Here is a 22,017-nt window from a genome sequence, read left to right as displayed (position 1 = left end):
AAGTATTTTGGACAAGCAAAGTTTGTAAAAGAAATTTGTCTTTTCATAAAAAAAAAATCATGAGATTTTCCTTGGAACCCAAACTTTTTCTTTCAAAAATAAAAACCCAGGAGATTTTCCTTGGTTGTTGTCGTTGAAAGTGTGCTATACTTATAATTAAAAAACAAAAGTTAAAATAACTATACTTATACTTAAAGTGAGGTTGTAAAGAGCCGTATATAAAAGCTAAAAAGAAAATGAGAGGTCATGTAATGCGAGTCAAATTTTTTGTTTCACTTTTCCTGTTTCACTCTATGCTGCACTAATAAAAACTTGCCACATGTCCCACCTATTTAATTAAATTCTAATTTTATGTTTTTCTGATTCTATTGCCTAAAATAAATAAATAAAGCCCAACCCACCCACCACTACCAGTCCACCACCAACCTTCCACCACTAGCAAGAGATCTTTGGCGTCATCAATTCCACCGCCATCAAGTCCACATCCCCACCACCACCGCCATTGGGAAGAGATTGATTAATGGGTCAGTTGAGTGAGATTTTTGTAGTTATTGGGTTCCATGAGTATTGCTTTATGTAAATGTTCAATTTTTGGGTAACCAATCTCATCTCTGATAGTGTGCAAGCAATTAATTAAAGTAAACCATGGTTGATAGCTCATGGCACAGTGGGTGAGATTAGTTTGGATCAGCATGATGCCCATGAGGGGCATGTGGATCTAGGAGATATTTGTAATCGTTGGTCCCATTTGTGAGTTTTCGCCGATGCCATCATCTGATGACAAAAACTACTAGCAAAACATTTTCACTTCTGTATTCATTGAAGAAGACGGTGGACCCAAACATAGATTTGAAGACAAAGTGGCGGTCATGGATACAGGGTACCCACTAGCAAGAGGTCACAAAACTAATAAAGTTATAGATTTGAAAACAAAGGTGGCAGTGGATGGCTGTAAGCCTGTAACTAGCAGCGTTGATGACGCCGGTGATCTCTTGATAGTGCTACCGGTAAAGGTCGATGGTTGTTGTGGGGTGGTGGGGATGTGTTGGATTTTATTTATTTATTTTAGTTAATAGAATAAGAAAAGCATAAAATTATTAATTAATTAAGAAGGATGGATACGTGGCAAGTTTTTATTAGTGGAGCATAAAGTGGAACAGGAAAAGTGAGACAGAAGATTTGGACTCCATGTAATGGTTTTTAAAACCAGACCGAATAGTGCAATTGGTCAACCGAATGGCAATTCTGTCTAGTTATTAAATAAAAATAAAAAATAACTAGTAACAATAGCTTCAACTGAAAAAACTGAGAACCAAGATGATTGAACCGATTTTGCAACAGTTTTGCAAAATAGGCAGAACAAATCTACCAGTGATGATCAAAGGCTTTGGTGAACATGGCATCAAAGCTAGCGTCTTGGAGCTAGCAAAATTCATAACTACAGATCTTCACAAAGAGAGAGAGGCAAAGAGAAAACATAGATCTTCAGAGAGGGAGAGAGACAGAGAAGATGGTTGAAAATCTTTGTTTGAATCTGAGCGATGAGGGACATGATATACAAAATTAAATTGATCCATTTTCCTTACAAGAGCTTCTTATTTGTTTGTAAGAGGGAGATTGGGTTACACAAATGGTAATACCGTGTGCTATGCTCTGCTACTTGTGCAGCATGCACACTGTACACGATAGTCAATAACGAAAACTAGACACATTCTTTGATTTTCCTTATATATATATATATATATATAACCGAAGTCTTTGAAACTCTAACAATTTTCCACATCAGGATAATATTTAAATAAAATTATTTTTGTTTAGTCCAAACTTAATAAGGACTAAAACTATCTCTCTAACAAGTTCAACTTAAACTCACTCAAGCTCAAACCCAAAAAAAACCGATACTTCAAAGAAAAAAAAAAACCAAAAACACAATAATAAAAAATAATAAAAATCTCTCTTTCTCATATCTCTCACACTACCTTCTCCTTCCCCCAAAACTCAATAATCTCTCTTCTCATATCTCTCAAATGGTATCAACTACTTCCCCTAAATCTTCGGTCTGACCATCTCCTTCAAGCTTTTGGAACCGGCTTTGATCTTCGAAATCGAGATTAACGTGCTAAACTAAAGTAGTTTACTGCTTTTGATTGATTTTCCTTTGTAGTTTTCTACCAATGCCATTAAAAAAATTAGTAAATAACTTTGTGGTTGTCAATTTCTTTACATTTATAGGTTTATAATATTATAAGTTTATATTATTATATTACCATGTAGTTGATTTCTTTTTTTCTTTTACTTTTTTTTAATGGAGATTTCCTATTGCCATGTTATTAAGTCATGAGAGAATGTTATAAATATCAAATATACATGATAGTGTCGCTTATTGTAAATTAATGTATTTGTCTTTGGTTTTGAGATTTGCTTAATTGTTTTATTTTTTATCTCATTGTATTTGCTTAGTAGTTTAAACTTATTGTTCATGCTTTTTTTTTTTTTTCTAAGTTGACTAAATAATTAGTTTATAAAAATCAATATAAGGTAGACTTTGTTAAGTTAAAGTTATTCATTACAAAAAAGTTAAAGTTAATTTACAAAATAAAGCATTTTTTTAAATCTAACCTAACCCATTATGTTTTCTATTCCAACTTATTGCAACTTTTTATTGCTCTCTTAATTTATCTGGGTTGGTTGAAAATTTAGTTCATGTTCATGTTCATGTTGTTTAATTTGGTTTTGTGTGGAACTTTGTGGACCTTAAAACCCTATATCAAGACCAATTTTGGGGTGTGCTATATCCTTAAAGGCATAAACATGTATAACCAATGAGTCATTACTTGAGATGCTACGGGTGTAAACATGTCTAAAAAAGCTGTTTACAATTTTACAATGTCAGAATAAGCAATAAGATTGTCTATGCATAATTTAATTCCCAGTTTATACTCTATTTGTATTAATTTGAGACAACTTTTTAGAATTCTCAGTTTATGCTCTGTTTGTATTAATATGAGACTATTTTCTTCTTCATGTGTTTGTGTTTGGATTTAATTTAAGTTTATGGGTTGTGTTTTTGTTAATTTTAATTTAAGTTTGATTAATATTTTTCATTTAGTAATTTAATATTTCATATCAAAGTTACAAAATTTTGAGACTGGAATCTTAATGTACAAGAGGAAGAAACAAAGAATTTAATATTTAATATTTTTTAGACTAGAATCTTAAGTTTGATTAATATTTTTCATTTAGTAATTTAATATTTCGTACAATATGACTTTCCTGTGCATTGCACGGGTTAGCGACTAGTTAAGCCTAAAGTTGTAGTTTAAGGTAAATTGCAAATTACACCTCAAAAGTTTAAGGGTGTTTGAATTTTACAAAAGTTTCAAAATTTAGTATCCCTGAAATTTGGGAATGTTTGGATTTTATACCCTAATTTTTTAGAATTTGGATTTTAATTCCTAAATTTTAGGGGAGTTTGGATTATACTCTTTAAAGTTTTGGAATATTTGGATTTTACACCCAAAAGTTTCAGAATTTGGGGTGTAAAATCCAAATGCTTCCAAATTTTAGGGGATAAAATACAAATTTTGAAATGTTAGAGTATAAAATCCAAACACTCCAAATCTTTAAGGAGCAAATTTCAAATTCTGAAACTTTAGGGTTTAAAATCCAAACACCTCTAAATTTTAGAGGTGTAATTTGCAATTTACCCTTAATTTTATCTTTAATACTTATAGGGACAATGTGGGCAAGTCACTTGGATTTTATTTTTCATTAAGATAATTATGAATCTATGATTAGAAAGAAATTATGGTTTTATTAATTAATTAAGTGAAAAATCTTAAAATTCACTTAATTTTTCTTTAACATGAAAAAGTAAATATCATTCTGAGGGTGGAAAAAAAAAACCTAAAAAAAGGGTTTCATTAAATTGAATATAATTTTTAATTGTTTATTTACATTTAGTTATTTTTATTTTCTGAATGTTAGAGCATTACCATCAGGGGTGTGCCAAATGCCAAATATTTGGCATTTCGCACACCAAACACCAAAAATCCTCTCTCATGAGGTGTGCCAAATGCCAAAACATTTGGCATATATGAACAGTACCATTCTAAAGATGGAACGGTACGGCCATAAATCCTATATGGAAATATTAATTTTAGTATTCTCCCCCTCTCTCCATGTGTGTGTTAAAAATACTTAGTATTCTCAACAACAAAAAAATATTAATTTTTTAATGATTTTCTCTCTCTCCTCTCTGTCAGTTTATCTCCTTTTTTTTTCTCTCTCGTTTGTATGCCTGACTTTTCTCTCAACCCTTCTCTCCTCTCTCTCTCTCTCTCTCTCATAGCCTCTCTCACAATCCGCCACAGTGATCTCTTCACCCGCTACCTTGCCTCCGCCACTCACTAGCAACTCGCCTCCGCCACTTGCCGGCAGCTCACCCCCTCTACTCGCCAAGCAGCTCGCCTCTCCTCTGACGCTAACACCGCTCGCCTCCACCGATGCCGCTCGCCAAGTAGCTTGCTTTGCCTCTGCCAATGTCACTCCAAGCAACTTGCCTTTGCCTTAATCTGCCCGATCTCACTAAGATCTTATTCCCTTTATTTGTTTGGATTGTTTATGGTTGATTTTGGGGATTGGAGTTGGTTTGAGAAATTGGATTGGAGGATAACAATGATTTGGGATTGGATTGTTTGATTTGGGATGGGTTTTGAGGTTTGTGAATGTGGTGGGTTGTTATGGAAAAAAAAAAAAAAAAAAAAATAAGGTGGTGTTGGTGGATGTGAGTTTGTGTCGGTGGTGGCTGTTGGTGTTGTTGCAACAGTAGTTGTTGGTGGCTGTTATTGCGGCAGTGGTGGTGGTTATGCCGTTGTTGTAGGTGTTGTTGCTGTTAATGATGGGGAGGAGTTAATATATTATTTTAATGTGTTGTAAATATTATTTTAATGTATAGAATTGAAGAATAAAACATGATGAATGAGATATTGTAAAATGATGTGGTAAAATGATAAAGTAAGTTTTTGGTGTGTCAAAATGACATTTTTTATAAGAGAGCTGATGAAAATGCTCTTATAGCATTCGCATCTGAAATTGTAAATGCCATATGTAGGCATATTTAGCATCAAAACCTCAAAAAACCTCCAGCACTAGGACTTGTAAACCCAAAACATTTACAATTGTGCTACAGTACCATTGCAAACCGGTTTAATATATTTTATTCCATACCTTTTATCTGCCTCTTTCTCTGTCCATCAATCTCTGTATCTTTTCTCTCTTGACATTCCAAACCCCTCTTTCACATATCTCTCTCACAGTGATGGTTTTGTCTAGCGTGGGTCACGGGTCTAGCGTGGGTCTAGTGGTGGCGTGGTTTGGTAGTGGCATGGCATAGTGTGGGTCTCTCTCTCACGACGATGGGTCTGTTGATAGGTCTCTACAGCAATGGTTCTATTCTCTCATGGCGATGGGTTTGCTGATGGGTCTCTTACGATGGTTGATGGGTTTCAGGTTTAATGGGTTTTGGGATTGATGGTTATGGGTTTCGATGGGGTTCGTGCAATGGTGGAGATTGGCGTGGTGGTTCTGATGGGGTTTAGCGTGTGGTGGTTCCGATGGGGTTTTGATGGGAATTGTTGCTGTGAGTTATGGTTGATCAGTTGAGTTGTGGTTGAATGAACATGCTTGCTGAGTTGTGGGTTTGCTAAGTTGCGGTTGTAGTGAGAATATTTTTATATTATTTTAATGTGTAGTATGGTAAAATAGAATTTTGGAATGTTGAATGAGTTGTAAAATTGTATGGTATAATTGATAAAATAACTTTTTGAGATAATAAAATGAGATGAAATAACATTTCATGATGCGAATGCTCTTAGACGTCTAAAAACTCCATATTTTTTTAACAGGGTGGGGTTTATGTCCAGTGACTAGTGCCACTGGACGCATTGGATACGCGACACGTGTCTCCAAGGCGAGTCCTTTTTAACATAATATTATAAGCAATAAACTTATTATATTATTTTTATTAACTATCATTATAATTTTAGAATTATTATAATATTATAATTATAATCTTAAAAAAAAAATTATTATAAATATGACCCAATTCCGATCGGACTACAAAACGGGGCTTCCGTTTAGAGATAAAGATAAAACTAAACGGTGTGGATTACACCGCCACAGTCAAGAAAATCGACACCCTTAAGTTTGCCTATAAAAGTCCCTAAAGTTACAACTTCTCCACTTTCTCTTATTTTCCGAGGTACCCTGTCTCCCTCTGCCTCTGCTTGCCATGGTGGAGTCAGGTACAAGGACGACCCATTCTTTTGGTTCGCGTTGCAAAAGAAGAGTAGAAGATCCGTCGGAGGATCCGATGCTGTATCCATGTCGCAAAAGAGAAAAAGATCCGGATGATTCGATCCGGTCAAAACTCGGTTATGTGTTGATCGAGTTCCTTTGTCGACTCCCTTGCCGATCGGCTATACAATGTATGTCCGTCTCGAAGTCGTGGTTTTCTCTTATTTCCGATCCTTATTTTGTTCGCCGCTTCATTCACCACCGCCACCAATTGAGTAGATCAGACTCAGACTCCGAGCCCTTTACTCTTCTGTTACAGTATAAAGAGTCTCAAAAAAATATCTTGGTTCTTCCATCCGATAATTCTGAGTTGTTCATCGACTGTGGTGGTGGTGGCGGACTCGATTTTCTCGACTTTCTTCCATGTTTCGAACGAGCAAGAAAAAACTATCCCTTTTGCATCGAAGCATCGTTCAATGACTTATTGCTGGTACGCAGTGAAGTTCCACCGATTCGTAAGCCATCCTTTTGCGAGTATTGCATCTGTAATCCGCTTACCAAACAATGGCTCACGCTTCCTCATCTTCCCTGTTCAAGAAGGAACGACATGGTTGGCTTTGTATGCGATTTATGTAGCTGTGATAAAGAGCAGAGATGTGTTACGAATGCCTATTACAGATATAAGGTGTAAAAAAAAATTATTATAAATATGACCCAATTCCGATCGGACTACAAAACGGGGCTTCCGTTTAGAGATAAAGATAAAACTAAACGGTGTGGATTACACCGCCACAGTCAAGAAAATCGACACCCTTAAGTTTGCCTATAAAAATCCCTAAAGTTACAACTTCTCCAGTTTCTCTTATTTTCCGAGGTACCCTGTCTCCCTCTGCCTCTGCTTGCCATGGTGGAATCAGGTACAAGGACGACCCATTCTTTCGGTTCGCGTTGCAAAAGAAGAGTAGAAGATCCGTCGGAGGATCCGATGCTGTATCCATGTCGCAAAAGAGAAAAAGATCCGGATGATTCGATCCGGTCAAAACTCGGTTATGTGTTAATCGAGGTCCTTTGTCGACTCCCTTGCCGATCGGCTATACAATGTATGTCCGTCTCGAAGTCGTGGTTTTCTCTTATTTCCGATCCTTATTTTGTTCGCCGCTTCATTCACCACCGCCACCAATTGAGTAGATCAGACTCAGACTCCGTGCCCTTTACTCTTCTGTTACAGTATAAAGAGTCTCAAAAAAATATCTTGGTTCTTCCATCCGATAATTCTGAGTTGTTCATCGACTGTGGTGGTGGTGGCGGACTCGATTTTCTCGACTTTCTTCCATGTTTCGAACGAGCAAGAAAAAACTATCCCTTTTGCATCGTAGCATCGTTCAATGACTTATTGCTGGTACGCAGTGAAGTTCCACCGATTCGTAAGCCATCCTTTTGCGAGTATTGCATCTGTAATCCGCTTACCAAACAATGGCTCACGCTTCCTCATCTTCCCTGTTCAAGAAGGAACGACATGGTTGGCTTTGTATGCGATTTATGTAGCTGTGATAAAGAGCAGAGATGTGTTACGAATGCCTATTACAGATATAAGGTGGTACTCATTCATTCTCCCACTGAAACCAATACTACGCAGTTAAGTTTGCAGATATTTTCTTCTGAAACCGGTGAATGGCGCGGCTCGGTTGTTTCTTCACAACGGGGATTGAATCCCTTCAGAATGACGTCTCTGGATGCTGGTGTTCTTGTCTGCAATGGGATTCTGTATTGGATCGATGCAGATAAATATGGTTTGATGATCAAAGGCTTTGTCAAGTTCGATCCTTTCAATGATGCAGAACGATGCCACTATATCGACCCACCCATCAACCTTTTGCCTCGAGATTTAATGTCCTTTGGAGTGTTCCAAGGACATCTCCGGATATTCCAAATCCCTGGTCACCACTCTCCTCACGACGATGGTGCTTACAAATTCTATGTTTGGGAACTCGAGAATTACGGCACATGGTGTCTGAAACACAAAGTTAACTTCAAGGATACGGTTTCAGATCATTCCGATCTTGTTAAGATAGCCAATGGGATCACCCCGCCCGGGGCCTTGCTAGCTTTCCATCCAAATGTCAGCGAAATTGTCTTCTTACAATTGGGCAATTACATTGTCTTGTGCAACATGCAGACAAGGGTATTGAAAGTGGTGAGCCAACTGCGAGATGGAGGGAAAATTTTACCTGGCATCTCCTGCTATTATGTGTCTGTATACGCGAAATCTGTCTTCCTACTTACGCAACCATCTTGGCCAACACCAGTTCCTCCTCTTCCATTCCATTGAAGTAACTGAGGTTGGACATTCTGATTTGTCTCAAGAAGAAGTCAAATTAGGATGTAACACATTTAAACTACTGTGTTATAAGGAACATTATTTAGATTGTAAATTATATTTTTATTCTGAATCCCCGTTCCCTAAGTAAAAGCATTCTATGTAAACTCTTGGATCCACATTTGGATTGTAAATTTTTTAGTTGTTTGCCTTGACAAAGTTGAATGTTGTCATATTTATAAGATTGAAGTTTAGATACTCAAAAAATCATTGTTCAGTTTGTGGGATGTGGTGCATTGCCATGGAAGGCCACAGATTCAAATGCTTTTTTTTTTTCCTTTCGAATTATAGTATATGCTTTAACATGGTGAAATTATATTTTGGCACAATTATGTTCTGAGAGTTAAATTTTGTCAGTTTTGAAGTAATTTCGCTGCTACTCAGAAGCAGAAATTGCTTATGATTTTGGAACTCGAGGATTATAGTTATGCATTTACATGGTTCATGATACACATACTTTGCTTCATGGACATGTATTTTGAATATTCTAGGCTTGTTTAAATGGTGGAGGAGCTGCAACCGCCTGTGGAATTGCTAACCTTCCATCCAAATGATGGCAAAGTTGTCTTCTTGCATTTAGCAGTTCCATGGTCTTGTGCAACATGCGGAAGAGGGTATTGAAAATGGCCGGCCAACTATGAAATATAGGGCTACAGAAGTTCTAAACTACACAGATACTAGTTTCGATTAACAGCCTTTTTTTTTTTTTAATTCCAATTTTCTCGTGCATTTTGGATTGCATGAATCTTACTTTCATGGTAGTTACTAGTTTGTCAGGGTCTGGTAATTAGCAGTGATTGAGACCAAAAGCTAATGTGATGATTGCCATGGAGCAAATGTAACTATCTGCAATTATGAGTTTTACTCATCAAAGCGGATGATTTTACTTTTGATGTTAAACTTTCCTTCGACGTTTACTCTGTGGTAACCATTTGTTAAAACCTAAGCTGTAGCCTATGCTGCCTCGCTTAAAATTATCTTTCCACATGCCAAATTGCGCGGATAAGTTTCCCAGCAATCCTTATTTTGTGCTTATGATGCACTTCTTTGTTTTAATTTTCTCTTCATGTGTGCCTACACTTTTCAGGTATGACCAATACTATAAGTTTTGCATTAGTTCAGGTAACAGACATATGTTAATGATGACAATTTTCTTGTATGATTCTTCTCATATTGGGTGCCTCCAGCACAATTCCTATCTGACACTCTGACCATTGATGACATAAACCCAGCCTGAAAGACATTTTAATTATGTCTCGTTGACATTGTAAATTTGTATATATAACTATTAGATCTGTTGTCCTGATGCTCTCATCTTATTACTCTTATAAAATTTTTACCCACTTTGTATCATCTCTTATTACTTATTTTTTGGTTGTACTACTTATATCTTGTGTGCTTTTTATTTTACCATCCTTGTAGTGTCCAGATTCTTGTATTTGAGTAATTTGCCCCGTTATGTATCTATATTGTGTCATTCTAGTGTTTGAGTAATATTCCCTGTTATGTATTTATATTCTGTCAAGTTCATTTCACCTGACTCTATTTTCAGTGCAAGTTCTTCTTTCTTTTTCCTAAGGTTAGGGCCATGACTACAAAGAGGGTTTGAGTGTGATTCCATTTCCACTAAAGAAGGTAAAATGAAAAATCCAATTCGATGTGGAGGAGAAAAGGTTGAAAGAGCCAAAGAAATTGAAGGTGTTGCTGACCCCAAAGGAAAAGGCTTTGGCGTCAAAACTTTTTGTCTCTATTATTTCTTTCCTTTTTCTCAATTTGGGTTTTTTATTCCCACAACAAAAGACCAATTCTTTTACTCTTGATATAAGCCCCAAACTCCTTCAATTAATTTCTAGGTTTAATGGATTTGTGGGTTCAAATTTTCTGGGTTGTGGTTTGAATTTTATTTTGGTTTGATGGTTTTTGGATTTGCCTTGATGTGGTCAAAATCTTGTCATTGATAAGGCAGGGACTTAATTAGGTCGAAATCTTGTCATTGGTGAAGCCACTGCTAAACTAGAAATAGAACAACAAGCTTAACCCAAAAAATTTGAATCATCCCAGAAAATTGGATCTTCTTGCTCTTCTACTGTATTCAATGCCTTGGGATCTCATCCACCACTTTTTTTTTACAAGATAGAAATTCTACTCTAGCATGATCTAAGTATATATGTGTGTGAAACTTTCTTCTAGAAACTTGAATCTCAGCCTTTACCTCTCCACACTCCACAAGTACTTATACTTGTGAAGTGACCATCACACCAAAAGTGTGCAGTGATGATCTCATCCACCACTTGAATGCTCTTAGAGTCTTCGTCGTCTGTGTTTGTGTGTTTTATGTTTACAGGTTTTGTCTTTAGAGTTTTCTTGCTGATAAGTAGTCATAGGAAAAGATTTGAGGGAGTGGATCTGCAGGTTTGTGCGTGTGTTGGCGAGAGGTTTTTCTTGTGGTGGTCTTACACTCTTACTAAATGTTTGTTGGTGAGTCCTTGGGAAGCAAGCGAGTAGATCTTCAGCTTTGTTGTTCCCAGTTCAAGTCTCATATTTATTAATAAAAAATTCAAGTCTCATATTTTGTCCTGATGGAACTTGAAGTTTGATACCTACTGGTACCATTAGATAATTAATGGCTGCTTGGAGTAAAAAGCATAAGCATTGGCTTCTTCTTATTGGGTTCCAGATCCATTTATGGGTTTGTTTTCAGTGTTCTTCAGTCAAAATAATATATAAAAACTCTCACAATTTTTACAAATATCACTTTTAGATCTTGATTGGTTTGTTTTTGCTATATATATATATATATTTTAATGTTTTTAACAGTTAAAGGGAGTGGTGAGTTATAGCGGTCTAACGGAGGCTTCCTCAAGTGGATTAAGTGATACTTTTCAAACTATGGGTAGGCATTATTAAAACCGAACTAATCACATGTGGATAAACTGCAATTATCCCCTTAATTTTTCAAGGTGCATGATTTTCAAAAATGTTGCAATTGTGGACTCCTAAAATATATTTACAATTTTCTGGTAAGGTATGGCAATACAATTGAAAGTATATTGAGCAGGATAACCATAAATTTTCAATATTTTGTTCTTTTGATTGATTATTTATTACTAACTACTGGTGCAATCATGGAGAACATGTTTCTTACCTATTCTATTGACTAGCAATTCCTTCTATTTTTCTAGGGTTTTTAATTCAAAGAAGTATGTTCACATGTTCAGAATTAGGGTTTCTCCTCATTATAAATACGTTTTCGTGCTTTTGATCTATAATTCTAGAGTCACATGTTCTTGCATCCTAGATCTAGAATTATTTTATTGATTAAAGTTTGGTTCATAGATCCAATTAGCTAAAAAGATTTTTTTTTTCCTCAAAACATTATTTTTCTGCACTATATACAAAAATCTGCATTGTTTTTGCATCTAAAAATCTGCACTGTTTTACAACTAATATATGTACTGCTTTTCCATATTAAAAAAAAAAAATCTGCATTGTCTTTAAATATTTTTCTGCATCAAAATTGTTTTAAAATAATTTTATGCACTCATGGTAAAACAATTTTCTATTTTAGTTTCAATAACATCCTTTTGATCTAAAACCCTCAAACTTGTTTTTAAGAATGAAATATATTTCAAAATCAAATCTTCTTTTCTAAATATAATCTCTTTGCAAAGTCTTAATATTCTTTTCAAAAATTAGAAATTGTTTTCAAAATCAATTTGGATCTATGAACTAATCTTAGCCTCTAATTTAATGCTAGGTCTAAGAACTCAATAACATGTTCACATGTTTAAGATTTATCACACATCACACACATATTCACCATGTCTTTCAATTTCAATTATTTGCATGCCTAGAATAGAATTTCATCATGCTTATTGATGTATGTTTCATGCTTTAATTACTTGTTCTTAGATGATATAAATTGTTTGAATGCTGTGATATGATCATTGGCCACCATATTTAAAAAAAAAAAAAAAAAGCATTGTCTTTAAATATTTTTCTGCATCAAAATTGTTTTAAAATAATTTTATGCACTCATGATAAAACAATTTTCTATTTTAGTTTCAATAACATCCTTTTGATCTAAAATCCTCAAACTTGTTTTTAAGAATGAAATATATTTCAAAATCAAATCTTCTTTTCTAAATAGAATCTCTTTGCAAAGTCTTAATATTCTTTTCAAAAGTTAGAAATTGTTTTCAAAATCAATTTGGATCTATGAACTAATCTTAGTCTCTAATTTAATGCTAGGTCTAAGAACTCAATAACATGTTCACATGTTTAAGATTTATCACACATCACACACATATTCACCATGTCTTTCAATTTCAATTATTTGCATGCCTGGAATAGAATTTTATCATGCTTATTGATGTATGTTTCATGCTTTAATTACTTGTTCTTAGATGATAAAAATTGTTTGAATGTTGTGATATGATCATTGGCCACCATAGTCTAAGAGATTGGTTTTACTAAGCAAGTTGGGTACATAACACCTTCCCAATTTTGTAACAAAGCTTTCAAACTTAGATCAAGGGTTAGTGGATTAGACTTATCCATGTAATTTTCTATTTCTAGATTGTAACTAGAAATCAAAGTATTGTATTTTTGTTGTAGATTGTATCTAAGACCACAGCAGTGTAATTTTTGATTATTTATCAAAGAGATTTATCGTTTTCAATTCATCAATAAGAATGATACACTTTTTAATTTAGTTTTCTTATTTTTCCAATTAAATAAGTAGTGACTTCATTGTAAAACCTTTAACTTAGAAAATAGAATAATAATAGTAGGATCCTCTCTACTGTCTCTTGAGAGGTAATAACACGATTTCACCCCATTCACGTGAGACATAACCAAAACTTGTAGTTTTTAGGTTTGGGTTGGGGCCGCAATCTCTCACACATTTAAGGATCCTCAAAAACATAAAAGGATCATCTTTTTTCTTTTGAATGCTTTGGATTTTGTTTTTATTCTTGAGAAAGATAATTTATTGCCTCATAATGCTGCTAATTGCTAATTGGACTGCATTTTTTAATGAAAAAAAGAAAAAAAAAGAAGAAAGAAAGAATGAAGAGTTGCTCCTCTAAATAGACCAATTGCCTTTTTGATAAACTTAAAAGCTTCACCTATATTTTCAAAAAAAAAAATTAAAAAAAAATTAAAAAAACCTCTATAATACATAAATTAAAAGCTCAATAAAATGTAAAAAGTGGGCTTTGGTTCGAACTCTAGAGGCAAAAAGTCCCCTCAACTTTGTGGCTCAACTAAAGAAGACATAAAAGAAAAGCCCAACTCAGTCACAGCCTCATATATACAGTGGAAGATATTTATACGAGAGCGCGAAATCTGACCGTTAAATTCGTTGGTAGATAAAGCTTCAATAAAATATATGGTTGCTTCTTCAAGCTCTCACTTCACTCTGAGTTTCAACTTTAAAAATGGCGAGTACTCTCACGCGCCATCACCTTCTCTGCCTATACTCACCGAAGCCCAATCCATTGTCGTTTAAATCCCAATCCCAGTCCCCAATCAGAAACCCTAATTTATCGTTTCGCCTTCGAACCACCGTGCTCAAATCTTCGCCTCAGAAACGCGCTTCCACCTCAATAGAAACCCCGCCGCAAGACCCCAAACCCGCCGAAACTCCTCCGCCTCGGGTCGACCCGGTCCCTCCGTCGTTTTCTTCTCGTCTTCGTCCTTTAAGGTACGCTCCATTTTTTAACTATAAGTTCTCAATTCCATGTCGTTTAGGGCTTTATATGTTTGTGATTTTATTTTTGCAGAGATGGGATTAAGGTCGATGAATTGGCGCTGGAGATTTTGTCGATTGCATTGCCGGCGGCCTTGGCTTTGGCTGCCGATCCGATTGCGTCTTTGGTTGATTCTGCCTTTGTTGGCCACTTAGGTATTCATTTTGTTGTTGATTTTGAAGTGTTTGAATAATTTTCTGAATGAATTGTTGGTACTATTGGAAATTTTGAATGTTCAGGTTACTGATTTGTGCAGTCTTTGCATATTATTTGGTATTAGTTTGTGTGCATCTATTAATCTTGCTTATTAACTCTGCCATGAAGTTCATAAAATCCTATCCATCCATTGTGAAACGAGCGGAATTGATGATGTGGCAAAATCCGATACACTCAGGCTATAAGTGATAACTAGTTTTCATTTTGTTTTTGTTTTTGTTTTATGACTGTTAATAGTTTTTTGCTTTTGTTAAATTTCTCCTTAGGATCGGTTGAATTGGCTGCGGTTGGGGTATCGGTTTCGGTTTTCAATCTGGTGTCCAAATTGTTTAATGTTCCATTGCTCAACATCACAACATCGTTTGTTGCTGAGGAGCAGGCATTGATTAGTAAAGCCGCTAAAGATTCTGAAATGGACAAAGGTGAGTAATTGTGGTATACTTGTATGTAAAAATTATTTGTTTTGTTTTTAGTTTTGGATTTTATTTATTTATTTATTTAATGGGGGGCTTTCTTTTTGTGATTGTCATTAAGATCGTGCAGGTGAGCACAGAGGCAAGGTTCTCCTTCCCTCCGTATCAACTTCTTTAGCACTTGCTGCTAGCATCGGCATTGCTGAAGCTGTTGCACTCTCTTTTGGCTCTGGTTTCTTGATGAATATCATGGGTATACCTGCTGTACGTAGACTTTGCTAAAGTATGAACTTAATAATCAATGAATTGGTTATTAATTATTACCAAAACGTTCTCTTGTATTTTTTAGAGTCATTGTTGAATTTGGTTGATCTTTGTTGATGTTTTTAATTGTGTAAATGAAAGTGTTGATGCATTAGTCTGTCCTTTACATGATAAAAGATGTTGATATATTTTGAAGGAAAATTTTGAATATCTACAGCAAAATATTTTATTTTTATTTTTTATAAAATATTAACAATGGTTAACTTAGATATTTCTGTGCTTGAAAATATAACTATGGGTATATAAATCTATTTTTAGAAATAATGGATTGGTCAATCAAGAAATATTGTGAACCAATGGACCATTGCACTATGAAATAATAACCTCAATTTTGGGTGAAAGTTCTGAATGGTCATAAATTATGTTGTAAACTGTTACAACTTTCTTTGGAACTCCTAATATGGTAAATCCTATACATTACTCTATGCCCACAGAGCTACCTATGGGTATACAGACAAACACACTAGAAATATACTTACGTTGTGAAAGAAGACATTTAATTTTCTGGTGCAAGATATAGAGCGATGCTCAACATTAGTTGTTAAGTCATTTAGCAGTCATAGTGGTGAAGTTCTAGTTAAAAACTCTAGAAATCAAATTTTTATAATCATGATTTCTAAAAGTTTTCATTGGAGCCTTTAGTCTATTGCAGTGTAATATGTGCCTTCTATGTTTGTTTACTTATTTTGATGTGGTATGATTTTTTCTTGTATGTTGTATGTTATAAGGCTGGATTTATTATTTGGCAGGTGTTTAATGAGGTTTGATATGTTGTAGGATTCACCAATGCGAGTGCCAGCTGAGCAGTTTCTTACTTGGAGGGCCTTTGGTGCTCCACCAATTGTTATTGCACTAGCTGCACAAGGCACTTTTCGTGGATTTAAGGACACAAAGACCCCTCTTTATGCCATTGGCAAGTTGCAGCATGCTTCTCTCTCTCTCTCTCTCTCTTTCTCTCTCTCTCTCTCCTTTTATATATGTGTGTGTGTACGGTACATGTTTTATCTGTACATTTAGATTTATATTCCTTTTGATGCTCAATACAATTTCCTTTCTGGAGTCATTCACTTCAAATTTTTTCTTTTAGTCTATGATAATGAACTTTGAGAGCCTTTCTTAGGTATTTAATGATTGATGAGTTTATGGACTGTCCAATTTATAGTATTTTTGAACATTTGTTTTAAGAGAACTTCTACAGGAGATTGAGATGTTAAATTTGGAATTATGCAGTTTTGCTTGACTTACCAATCAGTTTGTAGACCTTAACTAACTTATCAAAAAAAAAAAAAAGGTTCAACTAGTTAGAATCCTATTTACACCCATGCACTCACTCAAGTATTAATCCCATTATTCTATTGTCACACATAACGAGGTTCACTAAATAGATTTTCTCTGTCATGATGAGATTGCTAACTGTATATATGATGAATGACTCTTAAATACAGGTGCAGGCAACTTACTTAATGCATTATTGGATCCAATATTGATCTTTCTTTTTGGTATTGGCATTGGTGGGGCTGCCATTGCTACTGTGATTTCTGAGTACGTCAGTAATGTGGTAAACTTGATAATGCTTGGTGTTCTTGTAAGTTGCATATTGTTGTCAACTTTACTATCCTAACAGATTCATTTTTGTACATTTTCACCAGATATTTAATTGCTTTTATTCTTCTTTGGGAACTGAATGGAAAAGTATTGCTTATTTCTCCAAACATTGATGGGAGAAAAGTTGCTAGCTATCTAAAATCTGGTAGGTTCCTTTGCCAACTAAGTTTTACAATTGTCTGACTGAACTTTTACTCTCACAATGCTTGTACTCCTTTAGGTAGCAAAAATCTCAAGAAAAAAGTTATTCTTTTTGAAGTTTTCTGGATTATCAATTGCTATAGGCAGTAGCTAACTGGCATGAAGCTATGTTATCTTGAAGCAAGATTTTTCCCAAAAAAAAAAAGTGAAACTGGAAATAATGATGTTGATGAGTACTAGACTAGAGAAAACAAATTTTTAGAGTTTTGTAGGCAGCTTCTCTCCCTTTGTTCCTTAGCTTTCTCTTTCTTTGTAATTAGTGCTTCTTTTATGTTTTTTCTTTTCTCTCTTTTTTTGTACTTTTTGATATGCTTTGTGCTACTTTGCATTTAGCAGTTTTTGAATATACATCTTTCTCACTTATCAACAAAAAAGAAAAAAAAAGAAAAAAAAAAAGAGTTTTGTAGGCAGTCACATACCAGCCTTTTGCAAGTTCTGTGATTTGATTGTTGCATTTATGATTTAGTCCTTGTGGCGTATTCATGAACTTGTGATTGAGTTTGCAGTACTTTTCTCTCAACAAAATAATTGCTTTTTGCATAACAAGTCTAATATCTATCTGGATATTGGGCTTATGTATTTTTGTAGAATCCATGGCTTATCAGTTAGCATCAAACCAAACCCAGTTGGCTACCTTATGCTAAGCAACTATTTTGTAGAAACTACTCCAAGCGACCATGCATGGTGTAAAAGATAATTTATATCTGTCTTCTGTGCATGCTTTTATGTTCTTGAGTTAAGTCAAGTGGTAAGATAGTTAACCAAACAGTGAGATATGGGGTATGCATGATTGTTGTGTTTGGTACAGCTACAGAAGTTCATAAAAGATTACTTTGGCACAACCATTGCATTGTTATTAAATCCATATCATTAACTGCAATCCATATCCTTAAGTCAAATAGTGTTATCAGAAGGTAAATGATTATATATTACTTTAAACTTTATCTTGTTATGGTCTTCATGATGGTTGCCTTGCTGGCCTGACATAAAAGCTGCATAGGTAAAACAGAAGAACAATAAATTAGTACTGATCATGCAATACCGTAATTTTTTTAAGCTTCTCCTCTTAATTACTAGTTCCGGTTATTTATTTTGCAGGTGGGCTTCTCATTGGGAGGACCCTAGCTGTGCTTGTAACCATGACACTGGCGACATCCATGGCAGCTAGAGAGGGTCCTATACCTATGGCTGGTCATCAAATTTGCATACAAGTTTGGTTGGCAGTGTCTTTACTTACTGATGCTTTAGCTCTTGCTGGTCAGGTATAGTTTGCGCATGCCAGTGTGTCCCATGTGTAATCAAGTTGTTGACAATGAATTGAACCGAAAAAAGTGTCTTAGGAGTAGCTGGGAAACTTCTGTAGATCTCTGTAGAATTAATTTTTTGGGACGCGCGTAATTTCCGTTTATAATTACAATCTGATCTCAGCCATTAGAGATGCCTTTGAGGTTTACATATACTTAATGACTTGGGACCAATTTAACATACCCCCCCACACACACACACACACAAAATGAGAAAAAATGTCTAGTTATCAGATATGAAAAGCATAATAAATTTCAAATATCTGAGTCCTGAGTTTGACTTTGGAGATTCTGTTGGATGAGAATAATGGAAATGCATGCTACACATTACAAATAATCTGAAGTTCATATTAATCTTACCCCTTTTTTTTTCCTTGAAAACTGAACTTAAAGCTATTATGAAGCTTTTTCCAGCCTATTTACTTGCAAGAATCAATCTGGTAATTGTTTTGGAAAATTCATTGTGTTTGGTTAGCATCAAATTGAGGGGTGGTCAGTCTGGAGAAGATTTGTTAAAAAGTTAAAAATCAACATGCAGAGGCTGTTTGATCTGCTCTGATTCTATGCTCACATGCCTTGTGTCCAGTATCTGAGTGGATGATTTTAACAGATGTATCATACAAGAATAAAATTTGGTGATTCTGGTTAGATGCAACTTCTGTGCTGGTTATAATTCTAATCAGCTAAGATGGAAGACTTATTTATAGGAGCACGGCACATAAAATGTGTTGATCTCTCTCCCAACACACACACACACACGCATGCAGACATAAGCTGCAACTGGGTGAGATGCTTTAGTTGAGTCTTCACTGTTTCTGTCATCATATGCATAATGCATTGGTTATTCTCACAGGCTCTGCTTGCAAGTGGTTACTCACAAGGAAATTATGAACAGTCACGTCAAGTGATTTACAGAGTTCTTCAGGTTTATACTATTATCCTAACTTTTATGTCATTACCACTTTGAACAGGTTTCGATTTTCCCCCAAAGAACAAACATGGAAACTGACTAAATATTTCTATGCTATTGTGCTTCAGATTGGTTTAGTGTCAGGAATTGCACTGGCTGTTATTTTATTTCTTGGATTTGGGGCATTTTCTAGTTTGTTCACTGCAGACGTGGAAGTTCTGGCAATTGCCTGGTCTGGTATTTTGGTAAGAAACTATAGATCTGAAAGTTTAATAATTGGACAGCTTTTTACCTTTTGGATTGAATCTGAGAATGATCATGGTTTGTGCTCTTTTGAAGTTTCATGTTATCAGACTAAAGTATTTAGTCCTTTCAAGTCTAGTAAAATTTAGTCACTCTATAATAAATGGATCCACTACAGATCTAGTAAAGGTAGATATTGGATCCACAAGGTTTGAACCCACTGTGAATGTCATAGGTAACCTTCCCATTTTATTCCCCACCAGTCAATCTGTAGCCTGGTGATTGAAAATGGTTTGACTTTCATTTCTTGGTTATGGAGTGGTAATAATATTATGTAATTCATTTCTTGTTAAATAGTATGTTGTGATATCTAACTAAAAGCCATAATGTTGAGATGTTTCTTACCACCTTTTTTTTTTTTTTTTTTTGAGAAGAAAAGGAAAAAAAAAAGGTTAAGTTCAAAAGAGAAATTGAATCAAAAATCTTTATATGGTGTTAGTTTACTTCTTATATATATATATATATCCCCACCAAACTAAAATTCCAGCCTCCGCCACTGGTGGTGACAGCTTATGTTCTTCCCAGTTTAGATGTCTTATTTTAGAACCAGTAAATGCAAAGGGTTGGCAGGGTAAGGTTGAACCCTTAAATTTTGGCAAGGACACACAGTGGGGGTTGACTGATGCAAATATGGATGATATTTATAATTTTATCTATAAAATTCTTGTAACAATCATCATCATTTATGAAAATTGTGTTTTTGTTTAAAATATTTAACATATTACTATTCTGCAGTTTGTTGCTGGATCACAGCCAATGAATGCTTTAGCATTTGTTCTTGATGGGCTCTACTATGGGGTTTCAGACTTTGGATATGCTGCCTACTCTATGGTGCATCCCACTTTCTATTATATTATTATTTACTGATTTGATTTATTCTCCTTTCTCAGCTCTTTTGTTGTGATGCATAGGTGCTCGTTGGGTTGATCTCTTCAATGTACCTACTTGTGGCTGCTCCAGCATTTGGTCTTGCTGGTGTCTGGTCAGGGTTGTTTCTCTTCATGACCTTGCGTGTAGTAGCTGGAATTTGGAGGTAAACTAATTTCTAATTCTGTGTATGAGGCAACATCTAGTCATGGCATATAATTAATGGTAAAGTCCAGTATCAACTGTTACATGGTATCACTTTAGTTTGGTGTTGCTTTTTTTTGGGGGGGGTGGGTTGTTGGGATGATGAATATTTGAATTTGACCAAGCTCAGTGAAGAGCGTGATTCATGTGACTGGCAATAGTTTGGTTTGGTTTGTTCTGCTTAAGTTCTTACAATGATATCATGCAGATTGGTTAACTCACAAGGTCTTTTGTATTCCCAAAATTAGTTATTTTGATCATGGCTTCAGAATTAATTAGGGATATTTGGGTTGAGTCATATCCACTTGTTATCAGTCTGCTCTTTTGGTCTTAAGCCTGATACTCGTTTGATCATATTCCCTTAGGTTGGGATCAAAAAGTGGACCATGGAAAATGGTCTGGTCTGAGATGAAGCAAGAAAGTGAGTGAGATTTGGTCAAATTCTGCATCCCATGTCTCTGCCATCTGCTATGCTTGTTGAGTGCCGTCCAGGTCCTGGGACATCACACTCTTTTAAGTTACCCTTATTTTGAAGTCACTCAAACAAACTTTTACCAGTGCCAGTCACAAGAATTTTGCGTTGAGGTTTTCAACTGAGGTATACTTTTATTGAGGCCCCGTGGATTCATTAACCAGAGTATCTGTCAACTGCTAACAACTAACTGGATATAAGTCTGGCTGGTTTGATAAGGTGGTAGAATGTATTATTGGAGGAAGCTGAAGGTAAAAACAGTTTCAGGCGCAAGTTGTTGTCCCTTTCAGGCTTCACCAGGTTCAGTAATCTTTTGAGCTTTCTCCTACTCCCAATTGGTAAATTTGACCCATTTATATGTACATATATGTGTGTGTATATATATACACACACACACCACATTATAGGACAAACTACATTAGGACAATATCCTACCAAGATTGATCGGCATTTTAAGTTTTTACACATATTACTTGCCTGTTTTTGTCGATCTAATATGTTTGCTTTTGAACACTATGAGAATATGTCTGTCATTAAATTAAATTAATTTAATTTCCAAAACAATGTGGGATTGCTAAAGGAATTTGAAAAGAGCCTGGCATTTAAAATGCCAAATTGCCAACCAACACCCACAGTTAAACTGAAAATATCTTTGGATAGAAGCCAAAGATATGGCAATAATTATAAATTATCTCATGTATCTAGCATATGATCTTTCTCAAACCTTGGATCCCGCAATTGTGTGAAAGCAAAATCCAAATTTGTGAGAGA

General features: G+C 35.1%; 1 protein-coding gene across 3 annotated transcripts; it reads left to right on the top strand.

Annotated features, from left to right (window-relative positions):
• Positions 1–14,053: 14,053 nt before the first annotated feature.
• Positions 14,054–21,762, top strand: LOC111994712 (protein DETOXIFICATION 44, chloroplastic). Of its 3 annotated transcripts, XR_010624714.1 has the most exons (14): positions 14,054–14,381; positions 14,461–14,582; positions 14,910–15,065; positions 15,178–15,320; positions 16,158–16,293; positions 16,826–16,922; positions 17,030–17,130; positions 18,285–18,448; positions 19,344–19,415; positions 19,529–19,645; positions 20,439–20,534; positions 20,615–20,736; positions 21,140–21,372; positions 21,466–21,762. XR_010624714.1 is itself a non-coding variant. In XM_065762812.1 (13 exons), exons 1-13 carry the CDS (start codon positions 14,116–14,118, stop codon positions 21,201–21,203), a joined length of 1,647 nt encoding a protein of 548 aa, XP_065618884.1. In that variant the 5' UTR covers positions 14,054–14,115; the 3' UTR covers positions 21,204–21,762. The 3 variants fall into 3 exon arrangements, 2 of the variants coding, with proteins under 2 accessions (XP_065618884.1, XP_023882359.2); XM_065762812.1 differs by having other exon boundaries at positions 15,187–15,320; positions 21,140–21,762; XM_024026591.2 differs by having other exon boundaries at positions 21,140–21,762.
• Positions 21,763–22,017: the final 255 nt, after the last annotated feature.

Source organism: Quercus suber, unplaced genomic scaffold, assembly GCF_002906115.3.
Source record: "Quercus suber isolate HL8 unplaced genomic scaffold, Cork oak 2.0 scaffold_474, whole genome shotgun sequence".
In the NCBI taxonomy this organism is placed as follows: domain Eukaryota; kingdom Viridiplantae; phylum Streptophyta; class Magnoliopsida; order Fagales; family Fagaceae; genus Quercus; species Quercus suber.
Note: the sequence above shows the minus strand (reverse complement) of the source record. Positions and strands in the feature narration are given on the sequence as shown.

Excerpts from the sequence above, each read along its gene's own strand:
- LOC111994712 (XM_024026591.2), top strand. The coding sequence starts at position 14,116 with ATGGCGAGTACTCTCACGCGCCATCACCTTCTCTGCCTATACTCACCG. Across the intron at positions 14,583-14,909 it reads TGCCTTTGTTGGCCACTTAG|GATCGGTTGAATTGGCTGCG; the intron begins GTATTCATTTTG and ends ATTTCTCCTTAG. Across the intron at positions 20,535-20,614 it reads GATATGCTGCCTACTCTATG|GTGCTCGTTGGGTTGATCTC; the intron begins GTGCATCCCACT and ends TGTGATGCATAG.